The 22,567-nt window shown below is 36.9% G+C and overlaps 1 protein-coding gene across 1 annotated transcript in view; it reads left to right on the forward strand.

Annotated features, from left to right (window-relative positions):
• Positions 1-18,535, forward strand: part of LOC118831474 (RING1 and YY1 binding protein) — an 82,700-nt gene extending 64,165 nt beyond the window's left edge. Inside the window, exons 3-5 of the mRNA XM_036738843.1 lie at positions 15,774-15,950; positions 16,070-16,168; positions 17,973-18,535. Of these exons, the coding sequence (XP_036594738.1) occupies positions 15,774-15,950; positions 16,070-16,168; positions 17,973-18,225 (529 nt within the window). The 3' untranslated portion in view covers positions 18,226-18,535. The remainder of the gene's footprint in view (positions 1-15,773; positions 15,951-16,069; positions 16,169-17,972) is intronic.
• Positions 18,536-22,567: the final 4,032 nt, after the last annotated feature.

The following is a 22,567-nucleotide window of genomic DNA, read 5'->3' on the forward strand; positions in this document are numbered from 1 at the left end:
TAAACATTTTCAAAGCAGATTGGATAATTTTGGTATACTGTTTCTGGAGGGAAATAATTTATCTTGTTTACATGTGAAAATGTTTATTCTCTATGTAGCTTACATAAGAATAATCACAAAAATTATAATATTAAGCAATTAGAAAGGTCAACATTTTTCAAATAAGGATTCAAAAGGAGGCAGCAGCAGCTAGGTGCTAGAAGCTTTCAAGGGGTGCTGTGTCTGCCTGAGTTTAAATCAGGCCCCCTACGCTTACTAGCTGTGTGACCCCTGGGCAAGTCACTTAACCTTTGTTTGCCTTTTTCTACCAGAGAGATTTCCAAGAAAATCCTATGGAAGTATTGGGTGCTCTGTGATCCAGGGGGTCACTGAAGAATTGAACATGACTGAACAACGGCCATGCTCTAAAAGCTGGGGGATGCTGCTACTCATGTTCTTTTTGGACTTTGTGGTGAACATTATTTAAGCTTCATTTTTTTGGGAACTAGTTGTTGCGTTATACTTATGCTATTCTTGTGGTTTAGCGGCTTTACCGTCTGGAAGAGTGTAAGGGGGATGGCCATTGACAGACTTTTTCTTAAGATGCTGTGTCTTTGTTAGATCTCTGCAGAAAGGAAGTAACCATCTTATTGAGGTTTTCTTCAGTTGGTTTAGTCACCATACTTTTAGATGAGCATATACAAGTAACTAATCTTTGTCAAGATTCAGGTGTTGGAGGGAATCCTTCCCCCACCCCTCTTTTTTGCATTTAGTTTTTTTGGGGGGGCTGCCATTTTCTTAAGTTGACTTTTTAACTGAAGGAAAAGACTTTATGCATCCCTATTAAATTCTGTCTTACTAAATTTGCCTATCAAGTTGTTTTTAAATACTTTTATGCCATCTGCAAATTTTATAAGCATACCATATATGTCTTGTTTGAGAAACGGATAAAAATGTTAAAATATGTAGGGTCAAACACATATCCCTGGGGTTCTCCATCTTGAATCCAGCCATTCAATCAGTTCTAAATCCAGATCTACCTAATTGTTCTATGAGTTTGTAACTTTTCCAGAAGAATAAAATAAAATAAGACTGTATCTAACTCTTTGCCACACTTTCTTCTTCCACCACGTACAGCCTTCCCTATTCTTGATCAAGCCCTACAAGTGGATGGAGAGAAAGTGGAGGAAGCAAGTGTAGATAGTTGTATTCTTGTTTTGTTTTGGTTATTTTTAGTAGTGTAGGCAATGAAAGGGAGGAGAAATGTAAGAAGATGACTTGAGGGGACAGCCAGATCAAGCGAAGGGTTTTTGAGGATGTTTGGGAGACCTGGGCATATATAGGCAACAGAAAAGGAGTCTGAAATGGAAGATTTGGAGGAGGTAGGGAAATGACAAAGGGGACATGGAATGTTATTCAAAGGACTGGGCTCCAAGAGCATGGGAAGATGGGAGTGGATTGTCATTTAAATCTGCATAGTCTGGCCCTTTAACCATTTTTCCAAGCTTACTCTCTTCACAATCCAGCTGCCATACTGGCTCACTTGCCTAATTGCTGTTGCCCACTCAGGTCACATTTACTTTGGCTTCCTACCTGCTTGGAATACTCTCTTCCTGTTGCTAATGTCCTCCTCTCCAAGACTATCTTGTATTTGACTTGTATATATGTGTGAGGTCATCCCTCATTAGAATATATACTGCTGATGCCCTGGACTTCAACTCCACAAGCATTAATTAAGAGCCAGGCATTGTGCTAAGGGGCTGGGAATACAAAGAAAGACAGAAAGAGCCCCTGCCCTCTAGGATCTCATAATATAATAAGGAGAAGCCATACAAACAACTATGGATAGATATAATCTGAAATAAATTAGAGATAATCACAGAATGAAGATGGAAATGCCTTTTTGGACTACCCCCTCCCTCCTTTTTACATATCCCCAGTGTGGCACATAGCAAATTTCAATGATAGCTTATTGACTTTATCAATAAAGGGGAGCTTTTGGTGGTTCCAGAAAGCATAGTCAGAGGGTAGGGGCAAAGGAGAAGAAATGGGGGGGGGATAGGAAGGTCTTTTAAGTGGAAATGAGAATTTGGGGGGGTGTTGCAGCCTGGAGGCTTGCTGTTAAAGATGTGTAGTAGGAGCTTGTTAGCCATCAGAGGAAGTACCCTTTGGTGTATAGGAGAAGTGATGGTGATAATGGTCAGAGAGGACCATTTTGGTGTAGTCTAGGACTAAGTCTCTTTAAAAAAAAATACATTAAGCGAAACAACCTGAGGGAATTGAAAGGAGTAAATGGGACAGTTGCTTCTGGGATCTATATGAACTGTGTGTGAAGGGTAGAAAGGAAAAGGGAAATGGGAGAGCATCTTGAACTATAATATACGTTATGTGGGATATACTTAAAAACAACCTCTCTAAAAGTTTTAAAAAGGAGTAGATGCCATCCAGTTTTATGCTGCGCCTTTAAATTTACCATGACACATCCTGGAGAGAGGATGGTGACATCCCATTGCATTCATGTATTCCAGGTATCTAGAACAAGGATTGTCAATTTAGAATGGTTTAAAAAATTTTAAATATAATAAAACTTTCTTTTAAAAAGTGAAAACCGTTCTTAGCTCCCTGGCTGTACAAATACAGTATGGCACCCTGATCTAGAACATAAGGCACTTAATAAATGCATTGGATTGAAAATGATCATGCTGAAATCAGGTGTTATCTACCTTTCTTCCACCTTGTATTTCTACCTATATAAGTTGTTGAGGATTAGCTACAATTAAAGAAACTCGAAAGGTCATAGTCCTTATTTTTTAACTGGCCTACCCGTATAAAATCCTTAGCATGAAGCACTTCTCAGGGTACTTACCGTATTATGCCTTCCTAAGTTGACTACTTAAAGGTCACACAATTTGGCAAAGTTTGGGCAACTAAACTAACTCTACTCTGACCCCGCAAGACAAAGCATAGGGAATGTCATATGGGAAATCATGGTTCTCCTTGCCTGATGCATATAGATTGATGTATCTGTGTTCTCTGGTAACCAGTAATTCTTAATTCAGCTGAGCAAAGTATAGAAGGGCACACTCACTAGGTGGGAGATGTGATAAGACATGCTCTGGATGTCCCTGACCTCAGGAGCATATAATGAGATGGATGATAACAAATAAAAGGTTAGTAGGAATGAGTTGGTAACATGATGGGGAAGATTTTAAAAGTTAATAAAATTCTAGACTGTATTGAAGTATCACAGTATGTAGGACTAGGAGGACTGTATTTCATGCGTTTTATTTTTCATTTCAGTGGGGTTTTTGCTTTCAGTTCTGCCTTGATTTTCAGAATTTTTACTTTGGTATTGAAGTAGAGTTTTACATTTTCTTGCTTTTCCAGTTTAAAAAAATTTTAAAGCTTTTAAAAATTAAAATTTTAATTGCGTTTTAATGAAGCTCTCGGGAACTTTTTGTTAGATTTGGCTAAGTCTGGAAGGGGAACATTGAGAATCTCTTATAATTTTTTTTTTCTGTTTTTCCCTGTAATTGATTAACTTATAGAAACATGCCATATACCTTAAGGACAGTCAATTCTTATCAGTCACACTGGTTATGTTGTATGAAATTGATGTGAACACTGAATTTTTGAATACTAAACCATTGCTCCTAGGGGAAATATAAAAGGTTGTTAGGGTCCTGCCTAGCCTCTGGTCACAACATTTACTTTAGCATTTTTCTGAGTGGCCTCACGTGTAGTTTGAAGTAGTACTGAATTGTTAATTGACCAATTGTTATTGGCCAATAGCACTGTAACACATGCCTGAATGAAGCTTATCTAAGACATATTTTCTCAGTAAGGCACAACACAGCTTTCTTGTGCTTAGGAGAACTAGACAGAACTTTAGTATCATGCTTGAGGGTCATTTTTGATCAACGAAATCACTAACAAAAAGCATAAAAATGCAAAAAAAAAATGTGGCACTAAATAGACTCAGAAAAGGTTACTTGTTTATCAGAGCATTACCTTGTTACCTCACCTAGAAACACAGGAGTCAAAATTCTACTCATGTACACAAATGACCGCCAAAGTGCAGGGTGTATTTTAGAGTTACAAATACATTTTAATGCAATTTCTTTGCTTATTTCTTTTTATTGTTGTCTGAGGTTTCCAATTTCACCCTTGCTTTATTTCATCTGAAGCATAATCAGTCTCTTCCCTCCCCCACCCCCTTGCCCTACATTATGTGAATCTATAAATTTCAAGTGTTTATTTTAAACATCATATTGTTGGTTTCTACCTTTCTAATTCATGCTTTTTATTTTTCTTTTTGGGGGGCAAGTTCATCCAGTTCATGTTTACAGTTATGATTTAAGTATTTCCTTTCATCCTGTTTGCCTGTACTTTTTCTTATTTCCCCTTCCAATTTTTTTTAACATAAATAAAATGAAAGAGGAGTTTGCTGAAAACTAGTGTTTTCACTCACATGTTCCCTCTTCTCTTGCCTTTGCCCTGCCTCCATCATTTTTACTCTTTCAGGTGGGGCTCTCCTATGCCCCTTCCTTCCCGTCTCTTTCAATATTCTTAAGTTCTTTGTCTTGTGTGCCTTATGAGTTTCTTCCTTTCTCCTCAGTACAGTTTCTTTTCCTTTTCGTTTCGTTCTTAAGACCATTAAAGAACCAAAACCAAAACACCCCAGACCACCTCCAGACCATTTCTGCCTTATTTTATTTAACTTTCACCCTGAAGGGATTCTGGAAGGACACTTGTTTTTCTCTCATTAGACTGTAAGCAATTCTTCATCATAGATAATTTCTGTTGATAAAATGTATTATCTTGACTCCTAGATTTGTATTTCGAGATTTTTGTTTAATTCTGGCTCTCTGATTAGGAATGTTTGGAAGAAGTCTGTCATTCCCCACCTTACCCCTCATCCACTTGCAGTAAGATTATGACCAGTTTTGCCAGATCTTTGTTGTATAAGCCTGTTATCTTTTGCCTCTTGGAATATTATTCCAAGCTGCCCCTCTCTGCTTTAGCACGGCAGCTGAGAAGTCTTGTGTGATCTGTGGCTTTTTGATACTTGAACTCCCCTTGTGAGGTGGGAGAGCTTATGGAGTTTTTCTTTTTGACTTGACAATTTTGGATTTTGGCTGTGATGTTTTTGTGATTTTTCGTTTGGGAATTTCAGAAAGTGACCAGAGAACTCTTTGTTTTTTATTTGCTCTCTAATTCGAGTAGATTTGAGTAGTTTGCACTTTTAATTTCTTTATACTTATAGACAATATCCAGGACTTAAGGTTTTTATTATTATTATTATTTTTGTTTTCATCTTAATTTCTTCCAGGTACTTGCATAGCCCTTGTGGCTTTTCTCTGAGACTGGATGTCTTATTTGTATTTCTAGTGCTTAGCACAGTGCCTGGCAGTCAGTAGGTCCATAAATGTTTATTGACTATTGTTGTGGGTTTTGGGTGCTTGTTTGACCCTGTCCTGGGTCTAGTTCCCATCAGCTTTGTCTTCTTCCTACAATGGCTTGTCTTTACCCAGAGCTTCCTCAATATTTTGGCAGTGTGTAGATGATATGTGAAAGAAGCTGCCAGTGTAGTTAATGGTTGAACATAAAGAGAAGCAGCATTTTATAGGATTGTTGCTTGGGGCATGAGGAGGAGAAATAATAGAGAAAAGTTGGTTTTGTAGGGGTGTTACCATTGGTTTGTGATAGCTTTGTTACTATGTGAAGTAAAGGTGAAAGGAAATTTTACTTTTTGCATGCATGCATAGGTGCCATTTAGAATTCCTCTATTCTTCAAATACAGGGATTTTCTAAGAAAAGACTTTAGAAAGAAGATTTTCTAAGAAAAGGCTTTAGAAGTCATCTAGTTCAACCTGTTTTCATCTTACCAACAAGGAAGCTGAGGCCCAAAATTTCAATCGACTTGCTCAAAGTAATGAAATTAGTCAACAGGAGTCAGTATTAAAACGTAGGTCCTCTACAGTTATCCCTTCCACATTGCAAGTTTCCCCATTGCATTTCTTGAGTCAGCATAAGAAATTAAATGGAAATTTTGGGGGAGTTTTGTAGAAGCCACAGGCAACATAGAAATGCTTTAGAAACTCAGAAATGCATAAAATTTGTGTATACTATTGTATTAATACCAAAATATTTTATCTTTGAATACTGTAATAATTCAGTTTTCTTCTCTAGTACAAAGAGAGGGCCAAAAATTTTATGTGGACTTTCCAGATCACACGCTCAAACCCACCCCTCCATGTGATGTGGAAGGGATAACTGTACTGAATGTAACTCTAGATCTAGTGCCCTTTCCACACTCAAAACTTTGAGAGGAATGGATTTCTATAATCATAGGAGATCTTTGTGATTATCTGTTTTAACAACTCTAACATCAATGCGTATGTATATTTATTTTGCTGTTTGCATTGAGATGTTAATTCCAAACAGACTTTACTCTGCCATGTTGATGCATACTTTGAGGTAATACAAGTTGGTTTTATTATTAGCAAAGGTAAAAATAAGCCATTAACAACCTTCTGAGGGAAATAAGACAATTTTGGGATTCAGTGAGTTTTTTTTATTCTAATTTGTGAACTGTTGCTACTTTTTCTGATCTCCATGAAGGTGCATTATTGATAACTGAACAAATATGATTTTTGGAAGCATTTAAAGTCATTGATTGAAAAGGTGAAGTACCAAATGGAATTGTATTGGTATCTGTGATAGCAAAATAGGGTGGAGCAGGAGGCTGCATGTAGCACAAAGAAGACGACAGTTTGGCTTTCACTTTCTGAGCCACAATAATTATTTTATAACCCTAGCTTTTCCCACATACATAGTAGTCATTTAATAAATGTTTGGATTGAATTTTTGAAGTTGCAGTTGGCTGTACGTGATTCAGACACTAAATAGTAGCTCCCAAATAAAGAGGTAAATAAGAGATCAAGGCTGAGTACCAGGTTCTCTTGAATTGAGGTCTAAGCAGGGCAACTTATACGCATAACACATGAAGAACAAGGCATGCAACAAGAACTCTAAAGCACTCTACACTATACATGGGTTTAATTCATGTGAACTATAAGGAAATTTTTTTCTGGTGTGTTTCATCTTTACCTTTCTTTCCAGAATGAAGCAGGGGCCAGTAGGCTCAGCAGAGTTTACTATGTAAAGATACATTCTGTGATAACTTGTCTCCTGGCTTGATTCTCCTTTCTAGTTTCATTTTCCCTTCTGGCTTGATCCAACATTTGCTTTTCTACTCAGGCTCTATCTGACTAGTCCAACTTGAGATCCCACCTTCTTTTCACTTGCTTTGTAACCTCAGAAATAGTGTGGGTTCGGTTCCAGACCACTGCAATAAAGCAAATCACATGAATTTTTTGGTTTCCTAGTGCGTATAAAAGTTATATTTTACATTATATTGTAACATTAAGTGTGCAGTAGTATCATGTCTAGAAATACAATGAGCATACTTTAATTTAAAAAATAATTTATTGCTAAAAAGTGCCAACCATCAGCTGAGCCTTCATCCAGTCATATTCTTTTTTGCTGGTGAAGGGTCTTGCCCCTCAGTATTGATGATGGGCTGACTGATCAGAGTGGAAGTTGCTGAAGGTTGGGGTAACTGTGGCAATTTCTTAAAATAAGACAAAAGTTAAGGTTGCTGCATCAATTGACTCTTCCTTTCACTTAGAACACTTAGAAGCCATTGTAGGGTTAATTGGCCTAATTTTCAATATTGTTGTATCTCAGGGAATAGGGAAGCCAGAGGAGACTGGTTGGTCTGTGGAGCAGTCATAAAACACACAACATTTATCGATGATGTTTGACATCATATGGGCAGGGATCATGGTACCCCAAAACAATAGTAATATCAAAGGTCACAGATCATCACTACAACAGATATAATGATAATTAAAAACATTGAAATATCGCGAGTATTTCCAAAATGTGACACACAACACGATGTGAGCACATACTGTTGTAAAAATGGCATGGATTCACTTGCTTGATGCAGAGTTACCACAATTTGAAAAAAAAAAACCCACAGTATCTGTGAAGTACAATAAAGCAAGATACCTGTATACCTAGTTTGATTTCCCACTGTTTTCTTGTCTCCACTTGTGGTTCTGGTATCCACATACCTCTAAACTGCAGTAGCCCTGAGTACAAATCTTCCTTTACTTTAGGTGGACTAATTCACAGTAGTACAGATAAATCAAATTCCAGTTTTCTGTTAACTTCTGTCATAGAAATTTCACCCCAAATTTTTGGGTTCTAGACAATTTAAAAATGCACTTGAAGAAAAAGAAGTTTGACCAAAACCATAATATTTAAAAGGATAGTGCACCATTTCTTAATAATATAAATCCTTTATTTAGGTTTGGGGAGGCACTAGAATCTGGGGAGAGAGCATTCTGGCTCAGAAAAACCCTCATGTAGGAGGTGGTACTTGCATTAAATCTGGGGAGTCTACAATAAAGAGGTGTACATTTCAGGACAGAGAGGACAGCCAGTAAGAAGGCGGGAAAGATAAGTATGTGAGAGTCAGAAAGTGGTTAGGCCAGTTTGACAGGACCAAAGTCTAGACAATAAACCCAAAGGTGTAGAACAGATTCACAAAGGATTTTATGTGCCACGTAAGAGTTTGGCAAACAATAAGAAATAAGAATTATATAAGATACTGTTAAGAAACAATAAGTTTCTTAAATGATGTAGTCCAGGACAATGCTTTAGGAATATTTGACCAGGTGTATTGATTGGAGGGTGAAAACTGGAGTCAGTTTAGGAGATGATTGCCATAATATTCTAGGGAAGAAGTATTTATTGAGGGCTTGAATTGTAGAGTGGTGGCAGTGTGAGTAAGAGGATATCTTTAACCCATCGGATGAAGGCAGATGTGACACAGGAACTACCTTGTGACTAGTTGAAATAATCAGACATACCTCTGGACCTATCTGTTAAAATAGTCCATTGGTAAACCATTCTAGTGGTGGAGGACTCCAAGTTCAAAAGCTGAGAATTCCAGCTCAAAAGTTGGATTCTATCTTCTGAAAGTAGTTGGGGGGGGTAGAGTTTTTATTTTTCCTTCTTCTCCCTCCTTTCTCTCCTGCCCCTGAAGTTAACCCCATCTTTGGAGAAACTGGACCAGTAGGAGACAACACATACAGCCACGAGCAGAGTGCCATACTGAAGATAAACAGATGTAGAAGGATAGTCACCTGAGGAAGGAGGCAGCTTCAAGGAGATTCTTTGATCTCTTGTGCCAAAGAGGAATGCTGATTATAGACTCAAAAATGAGACTTCTGGGCCATAAAGCAACAGGAGTTGTGAGTTACATGCATACCCTTAAGTTGAACTACTCTTCCTGTGAGCATTTGTGGGAGAGTGTGCTTTAGACTTTTGGGGGAATGTTTTATACCAACTGTTCTTACTGTATCTTCTTAAAAAGCTTTTTCTAAAAGCTAAAAAAACCCAGAATCACCAAGAAGTTGATAACTTAAGAGTTTAAAAGGATTGTAGTATATTTGACAGATAAACTGGGAGGTTAGAAGGGATGTGATTTTTGAGGGAAAGACTGTTCTGTTTTACATTTGTGTAATTTGAGATGCCTTTGGGACGTGCAGTTGAAAATGTCCAGTAGGCAACTGGTGCTTTACTGGAGTTACAGGAGAGATAGCATTCAAATAGCATTCCAATTCTGAAATTCTCTGAGAAACCATTGTGGCATTTGGGGAATTGGTCTTAAATTATGCTCATTATCAACATTAGAAACCCTTGTTTTTGGAAATAAGCACTTCATAAATTGGAGTGTTTTTGGATCATATGCTTATGTGGAATGCAGAGGAAACTAAAGTCCCTGGCTGGCTGCCTTTTTTTTTTTTTTTTTTTTTTGAGGGAGAAAGGCAGAGCAATTGGGATTAAGTGACTTGCCCAAGGTGACACAGATAGTACATGTGTCAGGTGTCTGAACTCGGATTTGAACTCAGGTCCTCCTGACTCTTAGGGCCGGTTGCTCTACTCACTGCGCCACCTAGCTGCCCCTGCTAGCTGCCTTTTCTCTGGCTACAGGTATAAGTTAAATGGAGTAGTCAAAGGAAAAAGGAGGCACTCTTTCAGAAATGTTTTCTTGTAGGGTGTGGGAATAATGCTGTTAGTGGTTTTTAATTTTTTTTTTATTCTAACAGTCAGCCTTTATTTTCAAAAAATCATAAGCTCTCATTTATAGATGAGGAAACCGAAGCTCAGAGTGACTTGCCCAAGATCATAGAGGTGATAAGTGGCAGAGTTTTGAACAAAGTTCTCTGACCCTGAGTGGTGTAAACAAAGTTGAGGCTTTTAGGGAAGCCTCTTGGAAGAGGTTGTATTTAGGTTGATTTCTGTTGTTACAAAGGACAAATTTTCTTTCATTGGGGACAGGCTAGTTGGCTCCATACATAAAAGTTGTGACACAAATCTAAGAAAAGAAGTTGCAGCCAGATTTTTGAGATCCAGAAATGTTGAAACTGCTGAAATAGCTGTGGCTGAAAGGAGTGGGTGGGATGAAGAATGGGATAAACAGAAGAGATACTAATCAATGGGCAAGGAAATGATAAATCTTAGGCTACTCCAAGGACATAAAAAGAGTTATGACACTTACCTCTTTAACTAGGTTCTGCAAAATCACTCCCATGAAACTTGAGCATTTCACTAGTATAAAAAGCCATCGGTAACCAACAATTTGTTCTGCATTTCAGTTTGTTACCTAGAGAACAGAAGTGACCATAAACACAAATTTGTGTGCTAAAAATGCTAAACATTGTTGTTCCCCCTTCCCTAATAGTGGGGTAGTATAGTATAAAAGTGCCTGACACTTAATAGGTGTGTAATAAATGTTTGTTGAATTGAATTGGGTATTAGATTATCTCTTCTGTTTCAGAAGTAATTGTAAAACGCAGCTGGAATTTTGGTGGCTTTTTAACTCTGTAGCAGAAGATTTAAATTTATATGAATAGTTATTTTTCATGCCTAGATCTTCCCATCCATTGAACTCAAGAATTCTAACACTATGGATATGGTGTTTTAAAAAATGAATTTTAATGATTTTGAAAATTATGAGACAGATTAGCTTTTAAAGCCAACCTTTAACGTTTTTAAAATTTATTTTATGCTTAATTTTTTAAGGATAAATAAATGAAAAATCAAGCATTTCTATAACATAGTAGAATAGAAAAAAAGTTGATTGCACATGAAACTGTAAATCTATTATGTACAACTTGCTATTCTTTTTAAATAAAGTTACATAATAACTTTTCCTTTTTCTTCCCTCTCCCCTCTCACCTGACCTATCATTTTCATCAAACCAGTCTTGGTGTTTGCCAGTGTTCTGACCCAGTGCTAGTTTTAGCATAACAATTAACACCAACACAGGTGTTCCACCAGCCAGCGCCACACCATCCATGCCATAACCATCAGTTACAGCAATTGGAGAAGTTCTGAATGCTGTGGATAAGTTTGGGTGTATACATTGATAATGAGGTTAATGTGTGCATTGCCAGAGCTAACTTAGTGTTTGGGAGGCTCCAAAGGAAAGTATGGGAGAGCTGTGGTACTGACTTCAATGTTGTATGCCTGTAAACCCTGGATAGTGTACCAGCACCATGCCAGGAAACTAAATTGTTTCCATTTGAATTGTCTTAGGAAGATTCTGAAGATCACGCGGCAGGATAAGGTACCAGGCACCGAGGTCCTTACTTGAACTAAACTGCCAAGCATTCAAACTCTGCTTCAGAGAACACAATTCCGATGGGCTGGCCATGTTGTTCGAATGCAGAGCGTATGCTTGTCAAAAAAGACTTTTATGGAAGGCAAGCATTCACATAGTGGTCAGAAGAAGCAATACAAGGACACGCTCAAGGTCTCTCTCAGGAACTTTGGAATTGATTGTGTTACATGAGAGACACTGGCACAGGACCATGGGGTTCCCACATCAGAGAAGGTGCTATGCTCTATGAGCAAAGCAGAATTGAGACAGCTCAAAGGAAATACAGGATGCGCAGAGTATCCGCCCCAAATGTTCACATGGACTATTTGTGCCTGACCTGTGGCAGAACATTCTGAGCTTGTATTGGTCTAATCAGCCACAGTAGACAAATTAAACTTAACTCCAGCATAATGGTGTCATTTTGGTCCCTTCAAGAACGAAGGACAACAACCACTATCAACCTGTTTTTAGTAAGCATTTTTCGAACGTGGGTTCCTGATTCCAAGATCAAGATTCCTGGGGAGTATTAAAAATATTTTTCTCTTGGAAAATTCTGAGTTATGAAATCAAAGAATTAATAGTTCCTCCATTTTCGATGTTATATAGCTTGAGAAATTGCTTGGGGTAGCTGCTGTTATCCTGTTTTTATTTTGTTTTTAAAGACACAGGACCAAAACAGATCAGATTGTAAGTGCTACTGGTACTGGTGAAACAGGCTTCTCAGCAGATAAGATACCCAAATCTTATGTCTCATTAACCCAATAGAGATTTCAGTTTAGAACTTTGATTTTTGCTGACAAACAGGCCAATTAGACTGTAATAAAATGATTCTGGATGAATTGACTAAAATAAACATGCATCAATATTCAGCCAATGAGGACCTCACAGACATGCACGATATCTTTTCGTTTTTGTATTCCTAGCACCTTCCATATATTGTTGAGTTAAGTGCAAAAACACCTATTTGAGTATGCTGGGAAGATTGGTGGTATTGGTCTAGTTGTGTTTATATTTTATTGCATATGATTTGTTTATGTTAAGAAATTTGTTGTATATATTTAATGTAAGATGGGTGGTTATCCATGTGACCTTCAATAGCAACAGTAACTTTTACATTAACACTTCATGTATAGTAAAGTATGTCAGATTCCAGATGTGCTAACTGGTTGTGTCCCAAAAGTTCATTTGTAGCATACTTGACATAGTAAGACTGTTTGAGGGAAAAAAATTCTACCTACATTATAGCTTCTTGAAGGCCTGTCTTTGTATTTTCCTCATACTAATGCTTGTATGCATGCCTAAAACTTCTGTGGAATGAATTCCTCACCTCTGCCACAGTTGTTAAAAATGATTTTCCTAAAGTCTAAGTCTTGACCATGTCACTGAATAAATCCCAATGTCTAAACTCCTGTTTGGCTTTTAAAAAATAGTTATTTTTATTTTATTTCTATTTTATTTATTTTTAGTTTTCAGCATAAGATTTTGAGTTCTAAACTTTCTTCCCCTCCCTCCACTCTCCCCTCCCTAAAGACAGTGATAATACTTATTGCTCTCATTATGCACGTCATCTTTTCACCTCACTAAGATGTAGTAATAACATTCTAAGAATCTTTTAATATGGGATATACATATAAAATCATATTAAACATTTCCACATTAATCATAAGGATGACTAGAATTAGAACAAAAGGGAAAAAAAACTATGAGGAAGAAGAAAGAAAATAGTATGCTTTGCTCTGTATTCAGACTCTATACTTGTTTCTCTCTGGATATGGATAGCATTTTCCATCAAGTCTTTTGAAATTGTCATAGATCCTTGTATTGCTGAGAAGAGTTAAGTCTTTCAGAGTTGGTCGTCTCACAATGTAGCAGTTACTATGTACAACATTCTAGGTTCTGCTCAACTCACTCAGCATCAGTTCATGTAAATCTTTCAAGGTTTTTCTGAAGTCCTGCCTATTCATCATTTCTTATGGAACAGTAGTATTCTGTTAGTCATATGCCACAACTTGGTCAGCCATTCTCCAATTGATGAGCATCCCCCCAATTTCCAATTCTTGGCCACCACAAAAAGAGCTGTTATAAATATTTTTGTACATGTAGGTCCTTTTCCCATTCTTACGATCTTTTTAGGGTACAGACCTGGTAGTGGCATTGCTGGGTCAAAGGGCATGTATATTTTTTTAGCCCTTTGGACATAGTTCCAAATTGCGCTCCAGAGTGGTTGGGTCAGTTCACAACTCCGCCAATAATGCATTAGTGTTCCAATTTTTCCACATCTTCTCCAACATTTATCATTTTCCTGTGCTGTCATGTTAGCCAATCTGATAGGTATGAATGATATGGAGTTGTTTTAATTTGCATTTATCTAATCACTAGTGATTTAAGAGTCCTGTTTTGCTTTTGAAATCCTTCACAAACTGGCACCAACCTATCCCCCTGTGGATGCCCTCCCAATTTTTGTTTTCCACACGCATATATACGTATTGTTTCCCTTTATAGAAAGAACTCCACTTGAGGGCAGGAATTGTTTCATTGTTCTCTTTGTATCCCCAGTAACACTATGCCTGGCAGACTAAACCACTTTAATAATTGCTTGTTCAGTACTTGAATGATAATGAATGTGCTCACAGTGGATTTCATTAAAATGTTTAACTCATTGTACAACTAAATTGTATTTGTGTCATGATTTCCTTTGGGAGGCAGATTCTTAACATTTATCATGTTGGAACTACTGTGCAACTTTTTATCCTGTTCTAACTTGTATTTCATGCTAGAGGAAATAGTTAAAGATCCTTTGGATCTTCTCATTTACTACCAAACTTTCATCTTTTATTTTCTTCCGTTGTTGAAACCAGTTAGGTTATAGCCAAGGCTATTCCACTCTTCTTCTGTTCCTTCTTTTCTCTTGTCAGCGTTGTGGCAAAACTTTGGCCCTTGGGTAGAGAGATAAGGAGAGCTGCTGGCAGAAAGCCCATGAGCTACTATGTTATCAAAGGTGGTTAATTCCAAGGCCAGCATAACGAATTTACTTGATGTGTGCCCTTTTGAAGGGAGAGAAAAGGAAGATTTTCCCCATTAGCAAGAGCTTACAAATTGGCATGAATGGGCTTAGAAAGACATGGAAAATGGATGGAAGAAACAATTTTTCTTCAGTGTTCTACCTTTGGAAAATCCTATCAGAATACTTCTGGGTCATAGTTTTCTCATATAAAATAAGGAATTGGTTATTAAGCTTCTTTCAGTAGAATTTTGGTATTTTGATTGTATCTTTAAATTTTTCTTAGTTAATTTATTTACAGATTTTTACATTGTGGAAATAGGTTGTTTTCACATCTATGGTTCCATTATTTGCTAGTTGTGGCCCTGATTTCCTTTATTTTTAATATGTTGTTTCACGTAAGAATGTATGGATAATTCATTTTACATAGAATATAGTGTGGATATGCAGTGCCCAATTTGTTCTGAAGGAACACGCGTTGAGAAATGTGGTTGGCACTATTTAGAACGTGTAGACAATGCTTCTAAGAGACAGTGTCAGTTGGAGATTGGCACAGACATGACTGTTGATGGCCCTGTGAATATGCCATTTGTCTTAGGTTTGTTAAAGTGATTTTTTTGTATTCACCCCCTACTGGGAATGAATATAAACCTCAGTTACCTTTTCTTGATCAGATGTGTTACTCATGCACAAAACTGCAGGGGAGCATACTTGGGCTCAATACACTAGTTTGGGAGATTAATGGCTGACTCACTTATAATTTCATTTTTTAAGCGACTGTAAGAAAAGCTTATTTTAAGTCTGTAATCAATGCAATTTTGACACCTCTAAGAAAGTAGTTTTTAGTGTTCCTATACAAGAGGAAGCTTTCTTTCAGAATATTGGGAAATTTGCAAGAGCGTAGAATACTATTAAAACTGAAATGAAGAAAAGTTTTCTAGTTTGTATGTAGTGGGTTGTACTTTGGCAAATGTGAATTTTAAAATATTTATTCAGTTTATTCAAATTAACCAAGTAAGTGACAGTTGCTTTTTTTTCCTCCCTTTATAGAAAACCTAGAATAAACTCTCAGCTGGTGGCACAACAAGTGGCCCAGCAGTACGCCACTCCTCCGCCACCTAAAAAGGAAAAGAAGGAAAAAGTGGAAAAGCAGGAAAAAGAGAAACCGGATAAAGAGAAAGAAATTAGCCCTAGTGTTACAAAGAAAAACACCAACAAGAAGACAAAGTAAGTCCCAGAGCAAGCCAGAAATTTGTCGTTCTTAACTGACCTGATTAAATTGTAAATGAAGTCATAAATTAAAGCATATTTTTGTGTTAAAGCATACTTTTGCTCCTTCCTTTTAGACCAAAGTCAGATATTCTGAAAGATCCTCCTAGTGAAGCAAACAGTATACAGTCTGGGAATGCTACAACAAAGACCAGTGACTCAAATCACACTTCAAGGTAAGAAATTAGCACCAAATTCTCATGCTAATTCTATGATGTAGCCAATGAAAAATTTTATACCTGTTAAGCTGCAGAGGCGCAGACAAGGATGTTAAAATTTATTGTCCACAAATGACATTTGCTTCACTGGCCAAAATAGAAAAACAGAAGAACCAGGAAAATGTCATTAATAGAATTTTCTGGTGGCCCTTAAAGTTGTAAGGTACAGTTGATTTCACCATTTCACATCTGAAATTATTGGAGAATGTGTTTTCTGCAAATAAAAAACATATTTTTGCCTAGTATCCAAGATTGCACTCTGTTTGAATTGAAGCTTTTGCATTCCTTTATAAAGTATTTTTGTTTTCAGGCCTCCTTAGGCCTATTTGCAGACATAATTTCTCTCAATTTCTTCTATAACCGTAGTAGGGAAATTTAGAAAAAATTTAAGGTGTTTTATCAGTAATATTTGTGTTTTGAATTTGGAAATCTCTTTCTTGGTACTCTCATACAGTTATCATTGATTAAAGGATTCCTAGAATAATATTACTACATCTTAGTGAGGTGACAAGATGGCATGTATAATGAGAGCAATAAGTATATACTTAGGTGCCAAATGAAAACAGACAATTGCTCCAAAAGTTTAAAAGGAGAGATTGCAGTTGGGTGGGTCAGCTGGATAGGTTTCATGGAGAGTGTACAGGACTTTTAGGACTTCAGGTCGGTGAAGTCATCTTAGAGAAGAAGGCAGAAACAAGAATGTTGAGGAAATTACAGTAGCTCTGTTCATAGGATGGATTGTGGAGCAAGGGCAGACTAGAAGGTAAATGAATTGGCAGAGATGTAGTTTTTGGTGAATAGTAATGTCACTAGGAATGGGAAAAGAATGGTATGGCTTGGCATACCTTTGTGGAAGAAAATGGGATAGAAAGCTCTCAATGAGGAAACGACCTTTTCCTATGCAAGGTGGCACGTTTTCTGCAAGTCTCAGAGAGTTGCCTTGGGCATTGAGAGTTTCAGTTACTTGCCCAATATCACATAGCCAGGAGGGATCAGAGGTATAGGGTTTGAACACAGATCATCCTGACTTCAAGACCCTTCTCTCTAAGCATTAATAATGATAGCAATTATTAAATAAATAGCTGGCATTATTTTAAAGCATTTGTGTGTATAGATATGTAGTAGAAAATATAAATAGAGCTTCTTGAGGTTTGCACAGTACTTTAAATATATTATCTCATTTTATCCTTACCAGCTAGTCTGTGATAATAATTATCCTTAGTAGCTGTGTGACCCTGGGCAAGTCATTTCATCCCTGTTTGCCTCAGTTTCCTCATCTGTAAATCATCTGTAAAATGGAGATCATTAACCACACCTACCTCCCAAGGTGGTTGTGAAGATCAAATGAGATAATAATTGCAAAGCACTTAGCATAGTGCCTGGCACATTGTATACATAGTATTTATTAGGAGGAGACAATGAGCAACATTGCTAGTGGAGGAATGGTTTCCTCTATGCCTCAGGGGCAGAACAGTATAGTCCTAGACTAGAATGGAGTAAGTCCATTTTCTTTTGGTACCTACCAACTCACCTTTGTAACTACTAACTCTTTCTTGAACTGAGATGGTATTTTGATAGAAATGTTATGTATCTTGGTATCCTGCTTAATAGGGGTGAATTTCAGTTCCTGCAGAGCCCCCTGAGTTGAATGGAATTTGGGAAAATGGCCTGAATATCTTTCTTAGGTAAATTCTCAGCTGAATCAGGAACTTGTGTGTGAAGGACACTGAATATAATCTATCTCTTATGATGGTTCTTTTAGGCCCAGGCTGAAAAACGTGGACAGAAGCACTGCACAGCAATTGGCAGTAACAGTGGGAAATGTCACAGTCATTATCACAGACTTTAAAGAAAAGACTCGTTCTTCTTCGACGTCATCATCAACAGTGACCTCCAGTGCAGGATCAGAACAGCAGAACCAGAGCAGCTCTGGATCGGAGAGCACAGACAAGGGCTCCTCCCGTTCCTCAACGCCCAAGGGCGACATGTCAGCAGTAAATGATGAATCTTTCTGAAATTGCACATGGAATTGTGAAAACTATGAATCAGGGTATGAAATTCAAATCTTCCACCTGCCCATGCTGCTTGCATCCCTGGAGATTCTTCTGTGGACATCGACCTAGTGATGCTACCAGGATCATTTCTGCTTGCCATGGGCATCTGGCCAGCAAGGAATTTCGCACCCTGACGATTACTCTTGACACTTTTATGTATTCCATTGTTTTATATGATTTTCCTAACAATCATTTATAATTGGATGTGCTCCTGAATCTACTTTTTATAAAAATCTGCTGTGCACAATTTTCCATGTACATTACAACTGTTGGGCGTTTTTTTGGGGGGAAGGGGGGTGGGCAGAGCGAGGGGAGGGGGCTTTATTTATTGCATTCACAGACTCCATCCTTTTCAGCATATCCTTTATGTTTAGTTCTTTCTTCCAGTTATACTATGTACTATCAGTTTTGATATAACTATATATATAAATATAAAAATATATATATAAAGGGTTATTTGAAACCAATACATGGCAACGCTGGTGCTTTGATACACTGTGAAGTGAAAACAACATTGAACAGTTACAGATCTGGGACAGTCCCTTCTATAAAAGTGCTGAAACTAAATTGAAACCAGTCTTATATGAAGTGTGTTCCAACCTACGTGGGAACTTAAGTCCCTCGTCTGTCTAAAGAGTACTGGATGCTATAAATTTATATTTTTACGCAATGTGATCACAAATTACAAGACTGCTCCAGATATCCATCCTGCATTTGCAATAGAATAACAAGTCACAAGTTCTCTTGCCCAGTTGGAAGTGCTTGATCATTCAAAAGTAATTTAAACTGGCTTCAGAATGCCAAGTAAATTATGGTTACATGTTAGCATTGCTAATTCTTGCATAGCCATTCATAACAATATGGTATTCTGTAACTTGAATTCCATCCATTTTCCAGACCTGTGTTCATGACTGAGGTAATTATTTAAAAAAAAATCTATAAAGTGTCTGTTAGTTTTAGGATTTAAGACATTAAAATCAAAACTGTAATTGTAGGGCTGGAATGTTTTTCGGTCAATACAGTAAGCAGTTACTTGTTTCCATGTAACATTGCATAGTGATTTTTGTAATTAAATTTTGTCTTTCTTTTCCCTCTTCTCCCCATTCCCATTCTCTTCTCTCTCCGCCACCCTCTCACCACCCCCCTTCCCAACCCTAGATGTGCTTGTTTTCTGAAAGGGGATTATGAACTATATATGTTTAATGCCAACATGATGATTTTCAATGTTTGTAGAAATTTGTTGGTATTCTATCGTGGGAAGCTTCAGTTGTGAACGTTGTTCATGCTAGCATCTGAGACACAAGTGCAGCTCATACTGATGGGGCTAGTTTTTCCCTCTAGATAAAAGGATAATCTGACTTAAGGAAATTCTTCCAAGCCTCTTAGAGTTTACTTTGCAGTTTGGTTCCTGTTTATCGTCCCTTGAAAACACTAGTGTGACTTTTTTCCTATTTTTTTTTTCTTTTAGCCTTTTATCTATATCGCTTTTTATACATTTACTCATGTGGCCCAGAGTGCTTCTGAATCATTTCAAGCACAGAGCCAGTTCAATATATATGGTCATGCTTTAGGTACTCACATGTGAGAGCAGCCGATTTGTAATGATGCACCAGATTATGTTATGATAACTTGGTTTGGGAAAAAAATAACTTATGTATATGGAGGCAACTGAGTAAAAAGTAAAATTATCAGCTTGATTTTTGAGTAGCCAACAGGCAAGGTTCCTTTCACATTTACATTAAAACTATTCTGTAGTCACTAATGCGTCATAATTTAAATTATATTCTCAAAAGTATAGATTACAAAGCAGTGCCATTTGTTGCTATGGTCCTAGTCTAAAATGCATGGACAATGTTCCCCTCTTTTAAAATTATGCTTGTATCAAAGATGCAAGTTGTAATTACCTTTTTTAAATACGTTTTTAAAGTATTTATTAATGAACCAAAGGAAATCAGATGCTTTCCATAGCATCAGAATATATAATACATAGTGGTTTGACTGAATTTTAAATCCACATTTTAATGTTAGCGGGATATTGCAAAGACATTCCTTCTAAAGTTTTAATATTCCTTTTATTAAGGGTCTCAGGGAGGGTAAACTGGTCAGCCATATTTATTTTCCAGAGGTGTATGGAAATGCTAATTTTTTTATTTTACAAAAAAAATCTTAAAATACCACCAAACTAATGTGTATGTTGCACTGCTTTTACAAATCAGTAAGTGTTAGTTTGCACTTTGTTCAGAAACACTGTGTCTATTTTTTCGAAATTAGTTTCATGTAAAGTGAATGGACCCCTAGTTTAGTGGAAAAGCTGATTAACCAGCTACTCAGAGGCTGCTAATTCATTCATTGCTATAATGTCTTGGTTTTTCAGTTTTGCCTCCTTGATAAATTAACTTATTTTAGGGAGGGGAAAAGAAAGGGAGGAGGATTGCTTTGGAACAAATGGAATAAACCTCTGCATTGACTAGAAATTGCAGCTAAAAGTGGAAGTTGCTAGCTAAGCAGTCAAATTTCATTGTTGGGCCAGTCCTTTAGCTGCTGTTGTGTATTCTGTTAAGGTAGTCTAGGTACTTTTAGACTTTTAGTTTCTGAAATTGATTATCCCCCTCAGGCATGTATTCTGGAAATGGAATTCCCTTGATTTCCTGCTTTCGCAGCACGTAAAAACACTAGTGTAGATGATACGTATATGTGTGTATGTATGTGTGTATATTATACATATATACAGGTATATACATGTATGTGTGTATATGTGTGTGTACATACATACATACACACGCATATATTAAGGACCAGAAATACTTGGTATTCAGTGGCACAGAACGCAGGTTTAAAAAAAAGCACAGTGTTATGCTTGCAAGTTTGGGTTTTTCTTAATGCCACACAGTCTCTCACACGTGTGTGCGTGCACACACATAGACACACAGAGCTTGCTTGACTTGCTCTACCGGAGTCATGCAATGAAAAATGTAAACATTTAACAGACAAAAATATTTATTTTAATCAATACCTTTCAGTTTAAATTTGGCTAAGTATAAAAAGATTGGCAGACGCTTCTGTGAGTTTCGTTCCACTAAGATGTTCACCTGCCTTATCCAGACCATTCTCAGTCTACTTTTTTAAGCTACCATATCTTAAATTATTGAAAATTTATTAATTGCTGAATATATAATAACCTTTGCTTGTATGTAACCGAAAGTGGTTTAAGAGCCAACATTTAGAAATGTATGACAATGGAGCTGAACAGTTTTTAATGCGCAAGCAGTTCTGTTCTTGTGTATGACTTGTAACCTTAATTTACTGTGTAAAGATGGTTACATTATTTCCTTAGCTTTGTTTGTTGGAGACAAATAGAGAATGCTTGTTAAGTATGTCAAAACATAATCTTATCTTGTGAATTTTTGTTAATGTATTATACGAGCTATATTTTTCATTTGCCCAGAAAGACAGCTTGTATAACGCTTTGGAAAGTTTCTGCTCTGTAAAGTCTTTAGAGCTGACAGTCTGTTAGGTTTGTTTTTATCTTCATGCTAAAGTGTCAATTGGTGGTTTTGTGAACTGGTCAGAAATTCACAGGTCTTAAATGTTTTGGGAAAATTTATATCGGACACTGCTCTTTGTCTAGCAAATAAAAGATGTTAATATATTCCTGTTACTGGCATGTGCACGACTATGTTATTAGAAGCCACTTTATCATTTTCCTGCTTTAAATAGAAATGTCTATTTATGAATTCTGCTTGTAGTTTTTTCACAAATAAAATAGTAAAATTTAACTCTGGAAGCTTTAATTTTTTTATAGATTTTCATCTTCAAAAAAAGTGACTCCTCAGTTTTGTGGCAGTTTTTATCTATTTATGCTAAAGAGGCTTTTTTGCACAACTTTGAGGTGCACCAGTAATTCTCCCCCAGAGTCAGATTGAGCTTCCGAAGTGTGCAACCCTTCTGCCTTATCTCACTCTTCACTAAGTTGAGCTGAGTTCACTTAGGTTTTACTATAGCACATAAAGACCCTGGATTAGGAGCAAAGAAATTTCCCATTGACCAATAAACATGCCTGATATAAAAGTATGCAGAGTATCCCTTAGTCTAAAGAATTGAACACCATCAATAAGCAGAGAAGGGGAAATTGCCCTCATTTCAGGAAATAGCATTCAGAAATTCTAAATTAAAAGACAATCACATAAATAACTGCCTAATCTCAGGCAGTTATTTACTTGAAAAATAAATAATATAGAAATTGATTCACATACTTGCCCTGTATTTCTTAGAGCATCCAAGTGAATTGGAAACTGAAAAAGCA

This window comes from Trichosurus vulpecula, chromosome 9, assembly GCF_011100635.1.
Source record: "Trichosurus vulpecula isolate mTriVul1 chromosome 9, mTriVul1.pri, whole genome shotgun sequence".
Taxonomy (NCBI): domain Eukaryota; kingdom Metazoa; phylum Chordata; class Mammalia; order Diprotodontia; family Phalangeridae; genus Trichosurus; species Trichosurus vulpecula.